This window comes from Ovis aries, chromosome 5, assembly GCF_016772045.2.
Source record: "Ovis aries strain OAR_USU_Benz2616 breed Rambouillet chromosome 5, ARS-UI_Ramb_v3.0, whole genome shotgun sequence".
Lineage (NCBI taxonomy): Eukaryota > Metazoa > Chordata > Mammalia > Artiodactyla > Bovidae > Ovis > Ovis aries.
The window spans coordinates 51,460,713-51,480,054 of record NC_056058.1 but is presented as its reverse complement, the minus strand read 5'-3'; the positions used below and the strand labels follow the sequence as shown (position 1 = coordinate 51,480,054).

Sequence of the window (19,342 nt, the reverse complement as noted above, 5' to 3'; positions counted from 1 at the left end):
GTCTATAAATTGAGATATTACTACATACCTCATAATACTACTGTGAAGGTGCAATGAAATAGTTTGTAAAACACATAATAAAAGGTTCTGACATATTAATAAACAGTTAAATGGTGGTAAATGTGTTACTAGTTATTATGTTCAAATGAATGCAATCAAAAAAAAATGAATGCAATCATATGCATTCAATATATGAGATGCTTCATTCTGTGGCACTCAAAAAAGACATCCACTTTCTGGCTCCAAGGTTCTGCTCAACCTGTAGGAAAAGAAGGCAACAAGCAGAGAGATGAGAACAGAATCTTAAAGACAGGAAGAGAAACGGGGCAACCTATGTAAATACTCTTAAGGAGTTAATGATGGCATAGCTGTAAGAACATTCATTATAGACTGGTTAATGAACATGAAAAAGAGAAAAACCACCTAACCGTCCAAAAGTAGGCCAGTAGTAAGTCTTGACAGAGCATGCCTGGAATATTATATAACCACTAAAAACAATCTCAGAGAGTGCATAATCATAAGGAAAGATGAGCATAACCTGAGTGAAAAAGATGATAAAACCAAAATGAGTATCTCTAATCAGTACTATTAGTGTGATCTGCATTTTCCTCTTTTATTCATCTGTAATTTTTAAGTTATATCTAATTGACACGCATTACTGGTATAATCGGAAAAAATACAGGTTTGTTTCTGGATTGCTTAATTTTTTTTAAAGAATTAGTTTATGTGATGAAAAAGGCAAGAGATATACACCTCAGAACAAGGCTGAAGGGGCGTCCTGTTATTTTCATACTATCACGCCATGTAACAACTTTGTGGGTTGTTCAGCTGGAGGGAGGGAGATATAACCCACCTGATCAAGCTGTCATTTAATTATGCCCAAAATATATTATTTCCAGAGATTACACTAGTAAAGACTGAGATGTCATACCCAGTTTCCTGACCTATTCTAAATAGGTTTCTAGGTCTCTAATCAGCATTATAAATATACATAATTATATCTGGATCTGTTCAACTAACCCAAATAACATGCTCTCATTCAGCATCCCCAAATTTATCTTTATGAAATACAAATCACTGACCTACTTTTGTTGAAGATAATCTTAACAGCACCCCTATCTCAATGACAAAAAAAATGAGGCTTGCATCAAGTCCCATTAGGAGAAGAAAAAAATATGCTCCTCATCAGAACAGCTAATGAGGGGCCAGACATTTCACACCCTCACTGGTTCAGTTTTCACCTCTGGAACCTAACACAGGAAGTTTAACAGGAAACGGGACCCCACACAGTGCTGTCTACAACACAGTGCCAACTCAGAGCCCACATTTCTTCCTGGCACTACAGATTCATAGTCACCTCAAATCTAGAAGTCTTTTTAAGTATAACCCTAGAAACTCTGGAAATTGATTTCAGGTCATTCCCATTTATAAAAGGTTTGCTTTTCAAAATCAAGAGGTCAGAGATCAGTCACTTTTTTTGCCCTCTGGCAAGGCAAGATGTGGGAAGGGCACAGGGAAAGAATGACAGAGGGGAAAAAAGCAAAAGAAAAAGAAGGGACAGAAGCAAATGAGAGAACGAGAAAACAAATAGACGTAGAAAATGTGTCATCTACATCTGGGCTGGCATTTCCTAGAACAATCCAAGGTCCTTTGTAGGGAAGAAGGACTTTCATGTTAAGACCTTAGACACCATCATTTCAGCACAAGAAACTTACTTCTTTACCAACATTCCTAAAATAAAGCCAAAACCCTCCAAGTGTTGACTATCCAAATCAGTGTATCACTGAAATTTTTCCCACTCTAGAAATAAATGTTCTTCTCTTCTGCTCAAAACAAGGCATCTACTGGATATTGGGTATTCCTCCCCACTTACACCAGATTACCCTCTCCAAAGCAAGATCAAAACAGAGAAAGACAGGATAAAAGAAATCCTAACGAGAGATGTACATGCACTCAGGGATGAGTGTGAATTAGTCCCTGCCACACTAGCACATTTGTCAGGGGTGAACAGAATACAGAAAAACTGAGTTCCAGATCCAAACGCCTTGGCGCTGAGACTGCAGCATTCTGGAGAAGTGCAAATTATCTGGATGCATCAAAGGAAACAGCTGCTGCTGCTGCTGCTGCTGCTGCTGCTAAGTCGCTTCAGTCGCGTCCGACTCTGTGTGACCCCACAGACAGCAGCCCACCAAGCTCCTCTGTCCCTGGGATTCTCCAGGCAAGAACACTGGAGTGAGTTGCCATTTCCTTCTCCAATGCATGCATGCATGCTAAGTCACTTCAATCGTGTCCAACTCTGTGTGACCCCATAGACGGCAGCACACCAGGCTCCTCTGTCCAGGGGATTCTCCAGGCAAGAATACTGGAGTGGGTTGCTCCTTCTCCAATGCATGCATGCATGCAAAGTCACTTCAGTCTTGTCCGACTCTGTGCGACCCTATGGACAGCAGCCCACCAGGCTCCTCTGTCCACAGGATTCTCTAGGCAAGAATACTGGAGTGGGTTGCCATTTCCTTAAAGGAAACAGATCTATAGTTTAAAACGATCTAAGGACAAAGCAGACAGGTGAGCACCACACTTTGGACCCTGGGTTAAAATCGTAAGTGGCTGACTAGAGCTGGGGAGATGGGGATGCTGGCGAAGGAGTGCAGGATTTCTTCTGAGGATGATGACCAAACATATTCTAAAATTACTTGTGGAGATGGGTGAAAAATTCAGTGAACATACTTAAAGTCATGAACTGTACATTATAAATGAGTGAACTGTGTGGTATGTGAATTACATCTCATTAAGTTACTTTATTTTTTTTTTCATTAAGTTACTTTAAAAAAACCCTAAGGCAGGACCTCCAAAGTCTCTGCCCACCATTGCTTAACTCCATGCCAACACATTTGAGGAGCTCAGTGATCTGACTGTTTGAGGTGTCACAGTAAGAAACATGAGTCATCCTTCTCCTCCGTAACATTTCACACATCTCTCATTTAAGATAACCACCAAAAAACATTTCAACCTTCTTTTGAGGGGCTCAGTTCTCCAGATTAAAGGGGAAGGGGAGAAGATGAGACCTCAATATTCAAAACTAAGACTTGTGAAAACAAGCCAAATATAGGTTCTTGTCGGCTGATGACCATCTTCACGCTTGAACTCTGCACCTCAAGTGCAAAATCCCAAGCCCTGCTGGGATTCTCCTTTCATCACAGTATGGTGTGCTGCCAGCCAGAAGAGACAGGGGACCGGAAAGCAAGCCAAAGACAGAACCCAAAAGATACGGGGGCCAAAAGCTCAGCGCCACTCCAATTTTCTAAGCACTGGAGCAGAGCTTCCCACTGGGGAGCTGATTCCAAGCATGCTGGCTATATGGAGAGAAACAGAATTTCTTTCCAGAGAGAGAAGCATCTTGTTGCTCTACACAAAGCTGACAATATGGTGGTTTGCTAACCTTGCACACTGAGCTCAGGGCGGCTTCAGTCAGAGGGCTGGGAGAGGGCAGCAAGCAAAGTCATCTGTGGCTTCCAAGGCCTGGCCAGCAGGCCAGACACCTCTGGGTGTGGCTGGGGCTGGACGAGGCTGCAGATGCCAACGTGCCCATCCCCAGGGCCTGCCTGGTCTCCGCAGTGCCCACAGTCAGAGTCATGAGGCTGATGCTCTGCTGGGTACCGGCCCAGGGCAGGATTTGTGTCAACATCTCAAGGCACCAGTCAGATACAAATGCAAACCCCCTTCCCTGTCTTTGGAAGAGCACCCTACAGAATTTCTTAAGAAGCAAATCACAAGGGGAAAGCTGCACGGGTCAACACCCCAGGGTCGCAACAGTGGTAGCTGTTGTCTGCTCTGTCACCCAGTCCTTCCTAGGAGGCTGAGAACCCACTGAGATCAGAAGAGAGATAAGGAGGAGCTGGTGCCAGAAATGAGTTCTCCAATGGCACCTTGGAGGCACCCCAGCCCTCTCTGGGTTTGGTGCACAGCTTGTCCTCCAGAGCCATCAGCCAGTCCCTCTGCGGCTCTCCTGGAGACAGGGTTCCCCCCACCAGCAGTGCAACAACAGCTCAGTCAGCTCATTATGCTTCTTCTAGGTTTTTAAACAAAAACCATGCAATATAATCACAGGCTCTGATCCCACATGACTTTAACCCTGACAGGACTCACTGGGGAAATGTGTGTCGCGTGACTGTGAGCAGAAAGTTTCCCTTCAGGAGCTTCCCGGCCTCCCCAGGCTCATGGGACAACGGGATCCCAGGCGTGCAGCCACATGCTGAGATGTTCTGAAACGGGAGATCCTGTACCCTTTGGAGCCAATTCCCCATCATTCCTTGACCTGCTCTAATGGTTCCTTCCAGAGACAAATCTAGAAATGACAGTAGTGACATTCCAATTGCAAAGGACTTACCATGGGCCTGCTCACCCCGCTAGTCACGATACCTGTGATAATCTCATTTACTCCTCACAATAATATCGGATAGTGGATATGTATCACCCTCGCACTTAAACTGCTTTCTCTGGTTTCCAAGGGCAAAATTCAAAGGCTTTAGGCAAGCCCTCACCCACACTGCCCAGGAAGACACACCTCATACTTAATCAGAACAAATCTCTCCATCCCTATTCCACCCACCTCTTCTGCCGAATGCTGATGCTGCCCACAATTTTGGCCCCCGCGCTCTCCTCTCACTCCATGCCAGTGGTTCTCCAACTGTGCTGCACATTTGCAGTACCTGGGGTGCTTTTAAAGTTCCCCTGGCATAAGTTGCAACCCAGACAAATTACATTAGAATCTCTGGGGTGAGTCCCAGACTCCCAGTGACTTCAATGGACTGCTTGGGCCTCTGATAGCACCTGGTGAGACCCAAACCCACAGCAGTACCCCCTCTCTCTCTGGGGCCCCTGGCCTGTTTTTCCCTCCACCTAGTAGGTGTCTCCACCTGTAGGTCCCAAGCAAATAACTCAGCAAGGACTCTTAGCCCCGTGTCCCCCACCAGTTCAGCCAGGGACACCCCTGTTCCCCCTTCCTCTGTTCTCCTCTTCAGTCACACCAGGTCTTCTGTGAAAAGTGCCATGGTATCTTGATTTTTCTTCTATAATTTATGGGTGTGTGTTTGAATATTCAAATAATGATTCCACTGAGTAAAACAGATTTTCAAGAAGTGCACTCCCTGCAACTGGCTTTGCATACTCCCTGGCACACTGCCACCTACCCCGACGCCAGCCCCTGAGTCTGAGAAGCGCATCTCTGCCCTTCCCTCCCTCCTAGCACAAGGGCCACATGCTGTCTGTTCTCTGACGCGCCTCTGCTCCAGGACAGCGCAAAGCAGAGGGAAGCTCAAATCACTGATAAAATACAGTTCTATTTTAGATCATACAACAACAAATACTTTTCAATGTAATGATTATGAATTAATGACCACTTGAAGATACTCTAGGAAAAAAATATTACTAACCACATCAAAGCCATGATTTCAGGATGCTATAATGTTCTCTTTTGAAATAAATGTAATTGTTAATGAGTAGACTTTTTCCAAATAAATAAACCGTGATGAGATGGGGCAGAAATGACCTAGGTGATTTTAGAAGACTGATGGTTAGGAACACTGCCTCCCTGGACTTGCCTTTCCCTAAGTCCTCTGCTAGCTCCCCAGAGATCTCTTAACCTGCCAGGAATCGTTGTACTGTGGACGGTCTGGGCTTCCCTGGCCTCCTGAAGATGCCGAGCAACCAGAGCAATCACTATGCTCGCCTCATCCCAGAGCCCCACTACCAGGAGCCTTCTACCCCAATGTGAGTGGTCCCAGGCACTGAAATAGAGACCACAGACAACACGTGCCCTCCATCAGGGAAAGTGCCAAGCTCTGCTGAAGAGGCAGCCAGCAGAGAGAGGTCAGACAAAAATGCCCAGCTCCCTTGCCACTTCCCAGAAAAGCTTCACGGACAGACAAGCTGTGCCTACTGGCTCAGAATAAAAGTCTTCTGTCGACAGAGGTGGGAGGGAGCCTGCCCTCCTTCACACCTGACAAACCTCCAAAGTAAAGCACACACTGCACCAAGACAGAACTCAGCAGCACCCTCACCAGAAGCACAGACAAGCTCTCCGGGGGCCCCACGCGCAACTGATCACCAGGCCAGCTCTGGCTCATTTTAGGGAGCAATTTTGTCGTCACTTCTGATCCCAGAATGAAGTACACACAAACTGAGGAGTAGGAAATGGACAAAACTCGAAGCACTGCTTTACTGCAGGTGCCACTCTATGATAAACCAAATGATGGATTTCCTTTCTACTCCAAAAATGTGATTTATAAAATTCAGTTCACTCCGAACTTTTCAGAAGCACTCCTATGAGATATCCATTGAAATGAAAAGTTGTACGTACCCTCTGGCCCAGCAGTTCCATTTCCAGAATTCACCCTACAGATGTACTCACTCATCTGCTCATAACAGGTGGTACGAGGAGGTTCACAGCAGCTTTGCTTATAGTAGCAAAAGGTTGGAAATTATCTAAATGTCTATTATTTGGTGGTGGTTTAGTCGCTAAGTCAGTTCTAACTCTTGCAACCTCATGGACTGTAGCCCGCCAGGCTCCACTGTCCATGGGGTTTCCCAGGCAAGAATACCGGAGTGGGTTGCCATTTCCTTCTCCAGGGGAACTTCCTGACCCGGGAATCGAACCCACGTCTCCTGCACTGCAGGCAGAGTCTTTACCAGTTGAGCCACCCAGGAAGTCTGATTAAATAAATTATGTCCATACAGTGCCATACAATGCAATGCTAAAAACGAATTTGCTCTATATGTACCAAAGTTGAATAATATTCAAAATCCATTAAAATAGTACAAAATGCAAATATATGCAAAACAGTGCATATGGCTTGCTACCGGAGAAATATATAAATATGTATTTGCTGGCACATGCATAAATTATATCTGAAAAATACTCAAGAATGGATGAAATGCTGTCTCCAGTAGAAGAACCAGGAATCTGGAGACAGGAGGCATTTAAGGATGCTTGCATTCCTTCCTGTCCCTTCTAAATTGTGTACTATTTACAGGTATTACTTAGTGACATAAACTTTTTAAAAAGAAACATAGGTATGAATTAAAGTAAAAATGCTGTTTTAATTCCATCTCACTTGCTCAAATAATAATCATCTTGTACACTTGACCCACCAGTGTAATAACAAGACACAGTCAGGAATCTGTTATGGTTTGGACTCAATCTGTTTGACAGTCTCTGTGGCACAGAAACAGCCTCAAATTCAACTTGATCTACCTGGAAACCTATCTAAAGTCTCACAGGAGAAGCCACTTCATCTTTTCAAAGTGTTCAAATCAGCCTGGAATAAACTTAAAAGCACATCTGACAGCAAGATCAGATGAGCTCTGAAATCAACCTGTGGTGTCTTTACAAACCATATAAAATGGGGTTTCTTGTGGCTTTTCCTGTGTGGCAGCAGCAGGAATCAACCGTAGCTACTGGCTTGGCCAAAGGAAGCCAGCCAGTTAGCAAGGTTTGATCCAGAATTCCCAAGCCCCTCAACCCTTTATCCATCTGGCAAAGAAAACACACACACACAGACACCCCCTCAGCCCCAGGAATCTCCACTTTCTAAATATAGTAACACTGCCCAAGCCTCCAGGCTCACCCCCTGCAGCATTCCGTGCCTTCCTACCAAGGTGAAATGAGCCAGATATAAACACGCCGTGACAGCTTCTGGGCCACACTGCCAAGCTGTTTTCCTTACTATTTCCTCTCTTTCTCCACTCTGCGTTTCTACAAAATGTGTAAACTCCAGTGACTCTAATTTGTAAATATTCCTCTGGCCACTAAGGCTATTTTCTTCATCCTAACAAATGTGATTTCCCTGAAATTTGAGGTTGGAACAGCCTATTAGATATGGGCAAAGCCACATCCCATATCCCATTTTATCTGTAAGAACTTAGAGCTCAGAAAGGATATCAGACAGGTCCAACGTTAATTAGGACACAGCCAATTAATTGTAATCTCTCTCTCTTTTCTAGCCCCTGGTTCCTTCAGAATCCATGCCAGCACCTAAAAGAAGAGCTTGTCCTGTTAAGGACGCTTCCAATTAAAGCAAAACATTAAGCTTCAGAAACAATCTAACAACACACTTAAAACAGTGCCAGACAAATACCAACTTGACAGGAGTGCCAAGGACCTAAAGAGTCAATGTCAAGGAACTTGTAAAAAAAAAAAAAAAAATAGATGGGAGCTGGCAATAATTCCGCTTTAAGGAATCAACCCCCATGGAACTACTACGAGCCACACAGAAAGGACAGTGTGCAAACCATCACTGTAGCACTTTCTCTGATAGTGAAAAGTGAGGCAATCCAAATATCCCTCAACAGGAGAAGGGTTAAATCAGCCATGGTGTCGCCACATAGCAGTGCTCTCTGCAGGTGTTAAAAAGAATACACTGTATATGTGTACTCTAAGACGTAATATCAACCAGAAAAGCAAAACACAGACTAATTCATATCCTGTAGCTCCACTTAGGAAAACAACAAATACACACAGAAAAAGGATGAGTAAAAGAGCACGTCGGTGGCTAACTCAGGCAAGGGGTGCTTTACTCTGTATACTTCCACACTCTGTCATTCTTTTATGAGTGTATGCATGAAACGTGTAACTTTTTGTCTTTGCACGATAAGATTAGGTCATCCATTTACACTGTTCATCTTCCCCCAAACCTAATCCTTCCCAAGTCATCCTTATTTCAGAAAATAGCACCATCATTCACATAACTGCTCTGCTGCTAAGTCACTTTAGTCGTGCCCAACTCTGTGCGACCCCACAGACGGCAGCCCACCAGGCTCCCCCGTCCCTGGGATTCTCCAGGCAAGAACACTGGAGTGGGTTGCCATTTCCTTCTCCAATGCATGAAAGTGAAAAGTGAAAGTGAAGTCGCTCGGTCGTGTCTGACTCTGCGCAACCCCATGGACTATAGCTCACCAGGCTCCTCCGTCCATGGGATTTTCCAGGCAAGAGTACTGGAGTTGGTTGCCACTGCCTTCTCCGTAACTGCTCTAGCTAGAAATATTTGAATCATTCTTGATTTTTAGTCTCAAAGCCTAAATCCAATCAAATAGTAGATCTTGTGGGCTTCCAAAAACACCCAGAATCTGACGTACATCTCCAACACTGCCCCCTAGCCCAAGGTGCCACTGCCTCTTACTTCACCTATTATACAGCCTCCTAACTGCTCTCCTTGCCCCCATTCTTGCCCCACTAAATTATTCTCTACACAGTGGTCCCCATAATCTCTTAAAGTACAAGAAGGATGATGTCACAACCTTCCCCTGACTTTCCATCACACTCAGAATGAAACTCAAAGTCCCTTTGGGAGTCAAGACCTCGAGGACTTGGCTCCCAGCCTCTCTCCCCGTTCATCTGCCATCGCTCTGCTCCAGCTACATGGCCTCCCTGCGAGCCCCGGGACACCCCATAATTCCTCTCACCTCACAACTTCTGCATCTGTTACCACAACCTTAAAAGCCCTTCCTCGAGGCCAAGGCTTGGATGACAAGGTAAGGGCAAAGTGAGACTCCATGTTTGTTGAATGAAAGCGTTCCTCTGATGGCCTAAGATATACAATTTAAAACATACTGGGTTATAATTTTAAAAATTAAAACTTGAGTCAGTCAGAAATGTATGACACTTAGCTTCATACTGGCACCTCTCCTTTGGCTAACTTTTAAAAATGCAATGGCCTAGACCGGGTAACAAAGTCACCTTCATGAACTGCATTCCCCAAAAGCTCCATGGTGACAACACTTTCTCCCTGACCCATTCTCATTTTGTCAATTCATGGGATTTGTGATCATTAGCTTACGTTGGCCAGCATTAGGAAGTTCAGCCTGGGGCCTCTCCCCAGAGGGACGCTGACTAGCCTAACTAGAGCAGAAATCTGAACCATAGCCTTGTCAGAATCACCTTTCAAGCCCTGGGATGTGAAACTGATGAATCAAGTACATCTGAGGTTGAAGCAAGTAGAAGCAAAAAGTCCCCAAATGAGGGCAAATAAAGTATACCCAATGGTGTTCACTTACTCATCAAAAATGTTATGGAAAAAGTAAAAGAATTAACGGCTTCCCAGGAGGCTCTTGTGATTCCCTGGAGAAGGAAATGGCAACTCACTCCAGTATTCTTACCTAGGAAATCCCATGGATGGAGGAGCCTGGCAGGCTATGGTCCACAGGATCACAAACAGTCAGATACAACTTGGAAACTGAGCATGTACGCACAAAAGGATTAAAAAAACAATCCAAGATATAAACAGTGCCCATCTAAAAGATCTGAACAGACACTTCAGCAAAGAAAATGCACCAGTGGCCAATGAGCTTATGAAAAGATGCTTGACATTGTAAGTATCACAGAAATGCAAATTAAAACAAAGAGGTACCTCTTCCCACCCACTGGGATGGCTACAATCAAAAAGACAGACAATAGCAGGTATTGGTGATAATGTGGAAAGACTGGAACCCTTGGATGTTCTGAGGGGAATTTTAAAGGATGCCTCTGGTGCAGAATAGAGTTTGGCAGGCTTTTACAAAATTAAACTTAAGTTTATCTATGCAACCTAGTAATTCTACTCCTAGGTGGGAAATTAAATAAGAAATGAAAACATATGTCCATACAAAGACATGTATTTCACAGGCTGAAACTATTCTGCATGATACTGTTAAGGTCAATACATTTGTCAAAATCCACAGAATATACAACACAAAGAATGAACCCTTGTGTAAACTATGGACTTGAGTTATAACACTGTCATTATTGTAACAAATGTACTATCTGAGAGAAACGGGTGTGAGAGGCTATACGGGAACTTTCTATACTTTCCACTCAGTATTTCTGTAAACCTGAAACTGCTCTAAAAAATAAAGCCTATTAATCATATTTTTTAAAAAGGAGGGAAGGGGGAACTTAAGCCTCAAATCAGTGGGCTGAGTGCTATAGATTATTGTTATTTAGTCATTGAGTGGTGTCCAACTCTTTTGCGACCCCAATGAATATAGCCCTCTGTCCATGAGATTTCCCAGGCAAGAATACTGGAGTGGATTGCCACTTCCTTCTCCAGAGGATCTTCCTGACCCAGGGATCAAACCTATGTCTCCTGCATTGAAGGCAGATTCTTTACACTGAGCCACATGGGAAATTTTGTACAGATTATAGATGCAATTTATTCAGTCCAATCCAGAACTGAATAACTGAATTAAAGTGGAAGGACTTTTTTTAAAGCCAGTGTTTTATAAAAACTACAAAATCTTGTTTGGATATAATTTGCAGATGCTTATATTTGTATGAGTAAAATTCCAAATGTCAGTATTGCAAATTACCACCATTTACAAATAATTAGGAAATGCTTTTTCTTCTTTTATTCGAAAGGTGCTAAAGCAAAGCAAAAGAGCTGAGAAAAAAACTTTTTGTTACCTAACTCCATATGCATTTGATCCTTTAGGATTTGGTAAGTAAAAAATAATATTAGTCCTAAACAAAGCAGGTTGGTACTTAAGAGCCTTTGGGAGTTTATACTATTAACGAAGGATTCATCTCACTACTGCAAAAACCTACATCAAATCCTAAAGAAGTACAAAAGTGGTGTTTTAAGCACACCACTCTTGGTGATTTTTTTTTTCCACTCTCGTTTTAATGAGCAAAAAGGACTAACTATTTATCTTAACAAATCAGACCCAGGAACAGGTTTTTGGCCTCCATGTTCAACTCTTTACTACCCAGTTAAAAGAGAATAACTTTCATTCACAAAATAAGTAAGTCGTGGAATGTGATGCATAGCATGGTGACTGTAGTTAATAGTACTATAATTTGAAAGCTGCTAAGAGAATAGATCTTAAAAGTTCTCATCACAAGAAAAAAAATTCGTTAATATATGTATGGTGATGGATGTTAACTAGACATACTGTGGCGATCATTTCATAATATATACAAATAGCGAATAGTGACATTGTACACCTAACACTAAAAAAATGTTCTGTGTCAATTATATCTCAATTTTTAAATATTTCAACTGAAAAAAGAAATGTTAGAAAAGTATGCATTTTCTAAATAACATTAAAAAGAAGAGAGAAACTCACTGGTAATCAGTGCTACCCCCAAAGAGCAACTCTACTGCTTCAAAAAGCCAAGAAGTAGGCACCCTTTACTTATGCCTCACTAGCCTACAATGGGTCTTTAATCCTACGATGATGCGAGCACAAAACTTCAGAGCACAATACAAATCTTGGCTATTCTTTGCAACCAGGACTCAGAGACTGAAAAACAATGGGTACAATATTCTCACTTAATCTAACACCTGCTGCACATTTCTCCTGTCTAGCGTCTACCTCTGAAGAATTTGTATCCTCACTGGCAAAGTGTTTACTGAAGCACTGATGGCTCATGTTTAAGAGAAGCCCTGCAGTCCGTTGCCAAGTTCAAAACTTGCCTACACAACTTCCTAGCTCTGTGACCTGAGACAAGTTATCCTAACTGCAAAATGCAGGTGAATAAGAGTATTCAACTTGTAGGACGGCGTTGCAGGTGAATAAGAGTATTCACCTCACAGGACTGCGTTAAGGACCCATGAGACAGTGTGTGCACTTAGCATAGCGCTGGGCCCTTGGTGAGTGTTTCGAGAACAAGAGCTGCTGGCAAGGTTCCAGGTTTTCTGTTTGCTTGTTTGTTGAGAAAACTGACAGTGCTCCCAAGGTCTTAACAGCATGTATGTGCTAGAGCTTGACTGAACATCAAGTCTGCCTGATAACAGAGGCCTGGCTCTCTGAATTGCACTATGTGCCCCAGGTCTGGGTCTCCTCAGCCTGCACATTACCAGTTCCAAGTTAATTCTGCAGAGTTCACTTCTTAAATGAACTTAATGCTGAGATATGTTCCCCATCTACATAAAGGGGCCAAAAGAGAAGTGGCTCAGTCGTGCCCGACTCTTTGCGACCCTATGGACCGTAGCCTACCAGGCTCCTCCGTCCCTGGGATTCTCCAAGCAGGAATACTGGAGTGGGTTGCCATTTCCTTCTTCAGATCTTCCCAACCCAGGGATCGAACCTGGGTCTCCCGTATTGCAGGCAGACGCTTTACCATCTGAGGCACCAGAGCCACATCCAAGATGTATTCTTGGAAGACATCCTGCGAAGGACTTCTATAAAGAGACTGCCCACTAGTATTACTAATGTTCAGAATCCAGATCATTGTGAAATGCAGAAGAGCAGTTACCAACGGAGGATTAGAAACAATTTTCAATACACTGAAGATATATATGCTTATTCTGGGCATCCCTTGTGGCTCAGCTGGTAAAGAATCCACCTGCAATGCGGGAGACCTGGGTTCGATCCCTGGGCTGGGAAGATCCCCTGGAGAAGGGAATGGCTACCCACTCCAGTATTCTGGCCTGGAGCACACAAAGAGATGGACACAACTGAGCAACTTTCACTTTCACTTTTTTTTCATGCTTCTTCTAGAACACATCTATTAGACTGGACGTTTAGACTATGGCAATTAATGACAACTTGCATTATTTAAGAATGTAGATATGAGATAATTGTTACTTTTTTTCCTCCCATAATATGAGGTCAGGGCCCCACTGAGCCTCATGAATGCCCTCTAGCAAATATTATCAAAACTATTTAAATCTCATTCTTTTTTAGATAGTAATGTACTATCTAAACGTTCTTTCTTCATGCCTTAGCAAAAAACCTTTTAAGTATGACCTCACTTAAGTATACCAGACTTTTTATCCATCTCTCCACTTGGTTCAAGGTCCAAAATACAGCATTTTGCTTTGTTCATGTACAGCTATTACGACAGATTTCTACAACTCTAATTTCTGTTAAAAGATAAATGTGCCTTGAATTTAAGATTTGATATTGACAGACAAATACATAGCACCTAAAATTTATTGCTGTGTTTTTTACTGGCATTCTTATTAATTTATTTTTGTTAAAATTCACTGTGATTGCCTTGGAAATGTGATGCAGGTCAGAATTACTAACCTCTGAGAATGCAGTGATAAAGGCATATCATACCCAAAAAGCCTCACGAAAACAATAGGCTGAACTAGAGAAACACAGATACACTCATTTCACTTTACTCAAAAGAAAAAAAAAAAAAAAGTGTCACCCAACAAGATATCAACCCCAGAGAAAGGCTTTATTCAGTATCACACTCTCTGCCCCAACTTGACTGAAAGCTGACTGACAGAAGGGGTTGGATCCTTGTTCTAGTTTTGGTAGTCTCTTCCCTGGTGGCTAGGATGATAAAAAAATCCACCTGCAATGCAGGAGACTTGGGTTCGATCCCTGGATTGGGACAATCCCCTGGAGAAGGAAATCGCAACCAGCTCCAGTATTCTTGCCTGGAGAATTCCATGGACAGAGGAGCCTGGCAGGCTAGTCCATGGGGTCACAGAGTCAGACACAGCTGAGCTACTAACACTTTCACTTTCTGTATCCTTGAAAGTGCCAGGAACTAGAATGAATCCATCTTTCCATCTCATGAGACAACTGGGTTTTCTCCTAGGACACAGTTCAGTCTCTGGGACCTCACCCCTACTTAAACCCCACTGTAGGAGAGCAGCTTATGGTTCAAAGTTTCCCACCTGAAATTCCAATCAAGAACTCAGTGCCTCAAGTTGCCCACCACCATCTAAGAGAAAACTATTAAAATTACACTTCTGATATACAGAATAGGAAAATCAATAGAGACAGAAAATACATCAGTGCTTGATGAGGGCTGGAGGGCAGGAGAATGGGGAGGGAGGACTTGGAAGAAAATGGTGGGGGCTGACTGTTTATGGGAATGGAATTTCTTTTGGAGGTGATGAAAATATTCTAAGATTGATTGTGGTGACAGCTGCACAGCTCTGTGGATGTACTAAGAACCACTGAACTGGATGCTTTAAGAGGGTGAAAAGATTACATCTCAATAAAGTTGATATTCTAAAATGTGAATTCCTGCCCCATCCCTCCCACCTAAGACTATTAAAGTAAGAGAATTCACTCTATCTTAGAAAGAAGTCAAATTGAAAGGGGCATATCCCCAGGAACAAGTCCATAAACCAACTGAAGGTGGAAAGAAAACAGTTCCTGAAAACCACCTCTCAAAACCGAAAGCCTAATTCACTTTCCCAGTTCTATGAAATCACATTTGGTTTGCCATGAAGTCCATGAGACAGACAGAAATGAAGTTCAGTGCACTTGTGTAGACAATTCTGCTATTAGTGACTCTTGCTCTGAGTCTTGACATTCTGGAAGATAATAATAGCTGCCATTAACTAAGCAGCACTACACACCAGGCTCTAAGCCAAGTGCTTTCTTTACATGCACGTTTCATTTCGTGCTCACAACAGCCCTAGGAGGTCAGCGTGGCTCTTCCCATTTTACACAGGAGGAGCTCAGGCTTAGTGCCTTGTCCAGTAAGTGATAAGGTCAAGAACACAGAAAATCCTAAAACCCTTAATTCTACAAGTCTGAACGTCATCGCCAGCCTCTATTATCTCTCCAGAAAGAAAAAAGGACCAAAGCATACTGAATCCTCTGGACTGAGACAGATTAATCAGGTTAAGGAAAGAGTGCTCACAGAAAATGCCTAGACAAATTAGCACAGAAGAAATTGACTGGGAGTCACCACATCAAACAAGAACTTTCTCCAAAGGCAGGAGTTTTTGAAATGCAGGTCCCAAATTATTTTATTGCTTAGCTGCCTTGTTTACCAGATTCTCAAGGGTATTCAATAGACAACAGACCTACACAACATTTCTACTTCACAGTTAAGTGCACAGGCTCTGGAATCAGATAACTTATGTTTAAGTACACTTAACTGCTGTGATGCCTTGGGCAGGTTACTGATCTCTCTGATCTTCAGTTTCCTCATTCATAAAGAGCAATGATCTAGCTGAACTTCAGCAATCCCTGGAGGCCAGTATTATTGCCTCAGATTAACACACAAAGGAAATCTAAACCCAAAAATCTGTGCATACTAATTATAAAGTAAAGCCATAAAATTTTAGAGAGGGAAGAGCCTATAAATCATCTAAACCAATGTTACTTTTACACAATTATGTATTTTTATATATATATTTTTTAAAACGCTTTACATTTTGCAGAAGTGATAAAGATGATCCAAAGAAAATGAATACACATATACTAGCATAGTAATATACCATGCAAGAAGGACCCAATGATAACACAATGCCTGAAGTTCAGGAATTAATAATCCTCTCCACCCTCTTTAAGAGGGCATGTGGCACCTGTTCAAGCACTAATAAGAGTAGAAGAGAATAGTTAGTAATAGAGCTAGATATTAAGAGATTAGAACACCTAGCTCTCCCCCAAGTTATAGAGCTGGTCCATTCATTAGACAATTTAAAAAACTCTTTATCACCTGTACTGTTTCCTCCTACCCAAAGAATTCTTAAGTTCCTCCCCCATACACACCTTAAAAATAGTGGCAAGCAGATAAACTGCCAATCACATAAAGGCATCTTCCTCAGACTCAAGGCTAAGATACAAAATGCAAGTCCAAATTCCAACACTCTCGGACCAGGGGCTCCATTCTGGGCAAGAGGAATGAGACAGAATTAAGAGCTCAACATCAGCAGGAACTTCATCTCTGGCTCAGACCCTGCGGGAGACAAAAACAGCCCTGCTCTTAGAGCGGTGAGACTCTCAGCCAGTGATTCTTTCAAGCCTGCTTTCTCATTTGAAAGATGAGTTATAATACGTGAGATAATTTGTGGGTGAAGCAGTGCCTAGTTTGGAGTAAGTCTCCACAGCCACAGGAACAACAGAACAGTCACTACTACATCCTCAGTGCCCAGGGTAATATCGAGCACACAGCAGGCACTCCAGATGTTTGCTGAATAAAGCAGAGGCCCAATTAAAGCCAGTCTGAGATTCAAACAAAATGTGTGGGCCCAACCTGTAAGTGAGCCCCTAACTTAGTCCAAACTAGGGGTCACATATTCTAAGGACGGCCCTGGTCATCAACAAAAGAAGAGTCTATTCATTTGCTTCTGGTCACAACCTCCAACAGAGACCCTGCCTCTGAAGAGCCTCAGCACACCAAAGTTCTACTTTTATTTCACCTCAAAAGACTACCACTTGCTGCCCTGGGGCTCCTCTGTCTTCTTCATCTTTAGAAACAACAGGCTCACAAAATGACATCTCAGGCACTTGACTTTAAGTCTCCTTCAAAGAGACTTGGTGACAATTCTCAGGCCCACGGCTGCACTCTGCCAAGACAAGCTTTCCTAGTTGAAAGATATCACCTATTAAGAAATGCAGCAAAGAGAAAGGAAAAGTCAAGTGAAAGACAATTCCACTATCTGCCTTTATGTTATTTCTGATTCTTAAAAATAAAAGATGGACCAAATTATTCTTAAATGGGTAGACAGGAAAGGCACCCAAAAAAAGGAGCTCAGCAATCCAAGGCATCCATCCCTAGAGCACTCGTTTGGCCAGAAGGAGACACTCTCTGGCTCTGCAAATGACAAGGGAAATCATACACAGAATGTAAATTTCATTTCTCCCCTGCCAAAGGGAAATTTGCAAAAATGGTTTTGCAAAAGGTTCGAAAATCTCTAAGGATAAGTTTAAACTTCTTTCTGAGCGAAGATCGAGGACATTCCTTCCCAAACCTTTGAGTTTTCAAGGATATTGGGAGAGGTAAAAAAAGCAGAGTGAGGGAGCGAGAGAGGGAGAGGATATGTTCGTTCTATTTTTAAACCCTCGCCCACAGTTTAGAGTAAAGGAACACTCTGATTCTGTACTCCCACCCCTATCACCTTCTGCTAAACACAAGAATCAGAACCTGCACACGTACGTGGCCCTGATTCTAGATCTGGTGGGTTAAAAGCTGCCACTATTCCAAAGAATCGCGAGCTGACCAACCACCCTACCCAGCCCTTTTCTGGGAAGGGAAGGAGATCTCTCGGAGACCCCGGCGGCCCTGAGCAGGCGGGAGTGAAGCAGGCACAACCCGCCTTTTCCTGAGGGGAGGCAGCGCCCCCTTGGCAGGGCACGCTCCATTCCCACGGCTGGGCACTCAGGGGTGAGCAACTCTCCCCCAAGGAAGCCGGAGTCGTGGACGCGAAGGGGTTTCCCAATATGCTACGGTGCTCCAGGCACTCCAGTCCCACTCCTGAGACACCTGTGTGACGCGCACACCCACCCGCGGCGCCCCAGAGCGCTACTCGCGCTCGGTCACCTCCCAGTCCCCTCGGAACGCAAACGGCCGGGTGACGGGTCTCTGCCTTCACTGTCTTGTTGCTAGCTCGCCCATTTTACGTATCCTTTCCGCTTCGCGACAAAGGTCTACGCCCGTCCCTCAGCGCCCGGGGGCAGAAATCCAGCCGGGCGCGGGACCCCTAGGTCTGAGCGCCGCCCGACGGCCCCTCCCGCCCCGGAGCACCGTCCCCGCCAGGCTCCCGGGCACTCACTCTTGAGCGCGCTGATGAGTGACTTCCCGTCCTTGATGAGCTCCTTGATGAATTTGTTGGTCTTGTCCAGCTCCGCTTCGTGCGACTTCAGCGTCTCTCGGAAGTGAGGGCTGTCGAGGCAGCAGTCACTGAATTCGAGCGCGGGCAGCCCCATGGTGTCCGCGGCGCCCAGCCGGGGGGCGCGCCTCCCCCAGGGCTCCGGCGGCCCGCAGCCCGGAGCACGCACGCGGCGAGACCCTGGCCGGCACCCCCGACGGCCGCCGGCTCCACAGGTGTGGCGCCGGCTCGGTCTCAGCGCGGTGTCCGCGGGCGCGCACGATTCCTGAACAGAGCCTGGAGGCGAACGAAGAGCGTCTGCTCCAACGGCGTGTAACCGAGAGGGCGCGGAGCAGGAAGAGCAGCTGAGGACCCGCAGCGGCGACGGGAAGGGAACGACCAGTCGAGCGAGTGCAGCAGCCGCCTGCCCGCCTCCCTCGCCAGTTCGCTCTCCTGCAGCTTCGAGCGCCCTCTCACAGCAGCCTCGGCCGCCCAGCCGGCGTCCGAGCCGGACGAACCTGCTAGCAATGACCTAATCCCAGCCAAGCCAATCAGAACCCCGTCTCAGCCCTACCCACGGGCCTTCCGAGGATGCCCGGCCCTTCCGCGACCATAACCCAATCAACGGGGTCCAGAGGCGGGGTCTAAGTCGGGGGCGTGGCCCACGCCACCGCCTAGGTCCGCAGCACAAGCTCCGCCCTCTCCCGTCTGCTCTGGGTTGCACAGTCGGAGCCGGGAAGGAACGAAGATTGCTGCCGAATGGGCCAGCGCAGCGGCCGGGATCCGAGCCGGAGACGGTGCGTCTGCATATCTGGGAAGCGGAGGAGCCTAGATGTGCCGAACATGAAAAATCTAGG

At 44.7% G+C, this 19,342-nt stretch overlaps 1 protein-coding gene across 4 annotated transcripts in view; it reads right to left on the bottom strand.

The window, feature by feature from the left end:
- Nucleotides 1–18,948, bottom strand: part of ARHGAP26 (Rho GTPase activating protein 26) — a 482,086-nt gene extending 463,138 nt beyond the window's left edge. For all 4 annotated transcript variants that reach the window (XM_004008912.6, XM_012178663.5, XM_004008913.6 and 1 more), the window contains exon 1: nt 18,450–18,948. In XM_004008912.6, the coding sequence (XP_004008961.1) occupies nt 18,450–18,603 (154 nt within the window). In that variant the 5' untranslated portion in view covers nt 18,604–18,948. The remainder of the gene's footprint in view (nt 1–18,449) is intronic.
- Nucleotides 18,949–19,342: the final 394 nt, after the last annotated feature.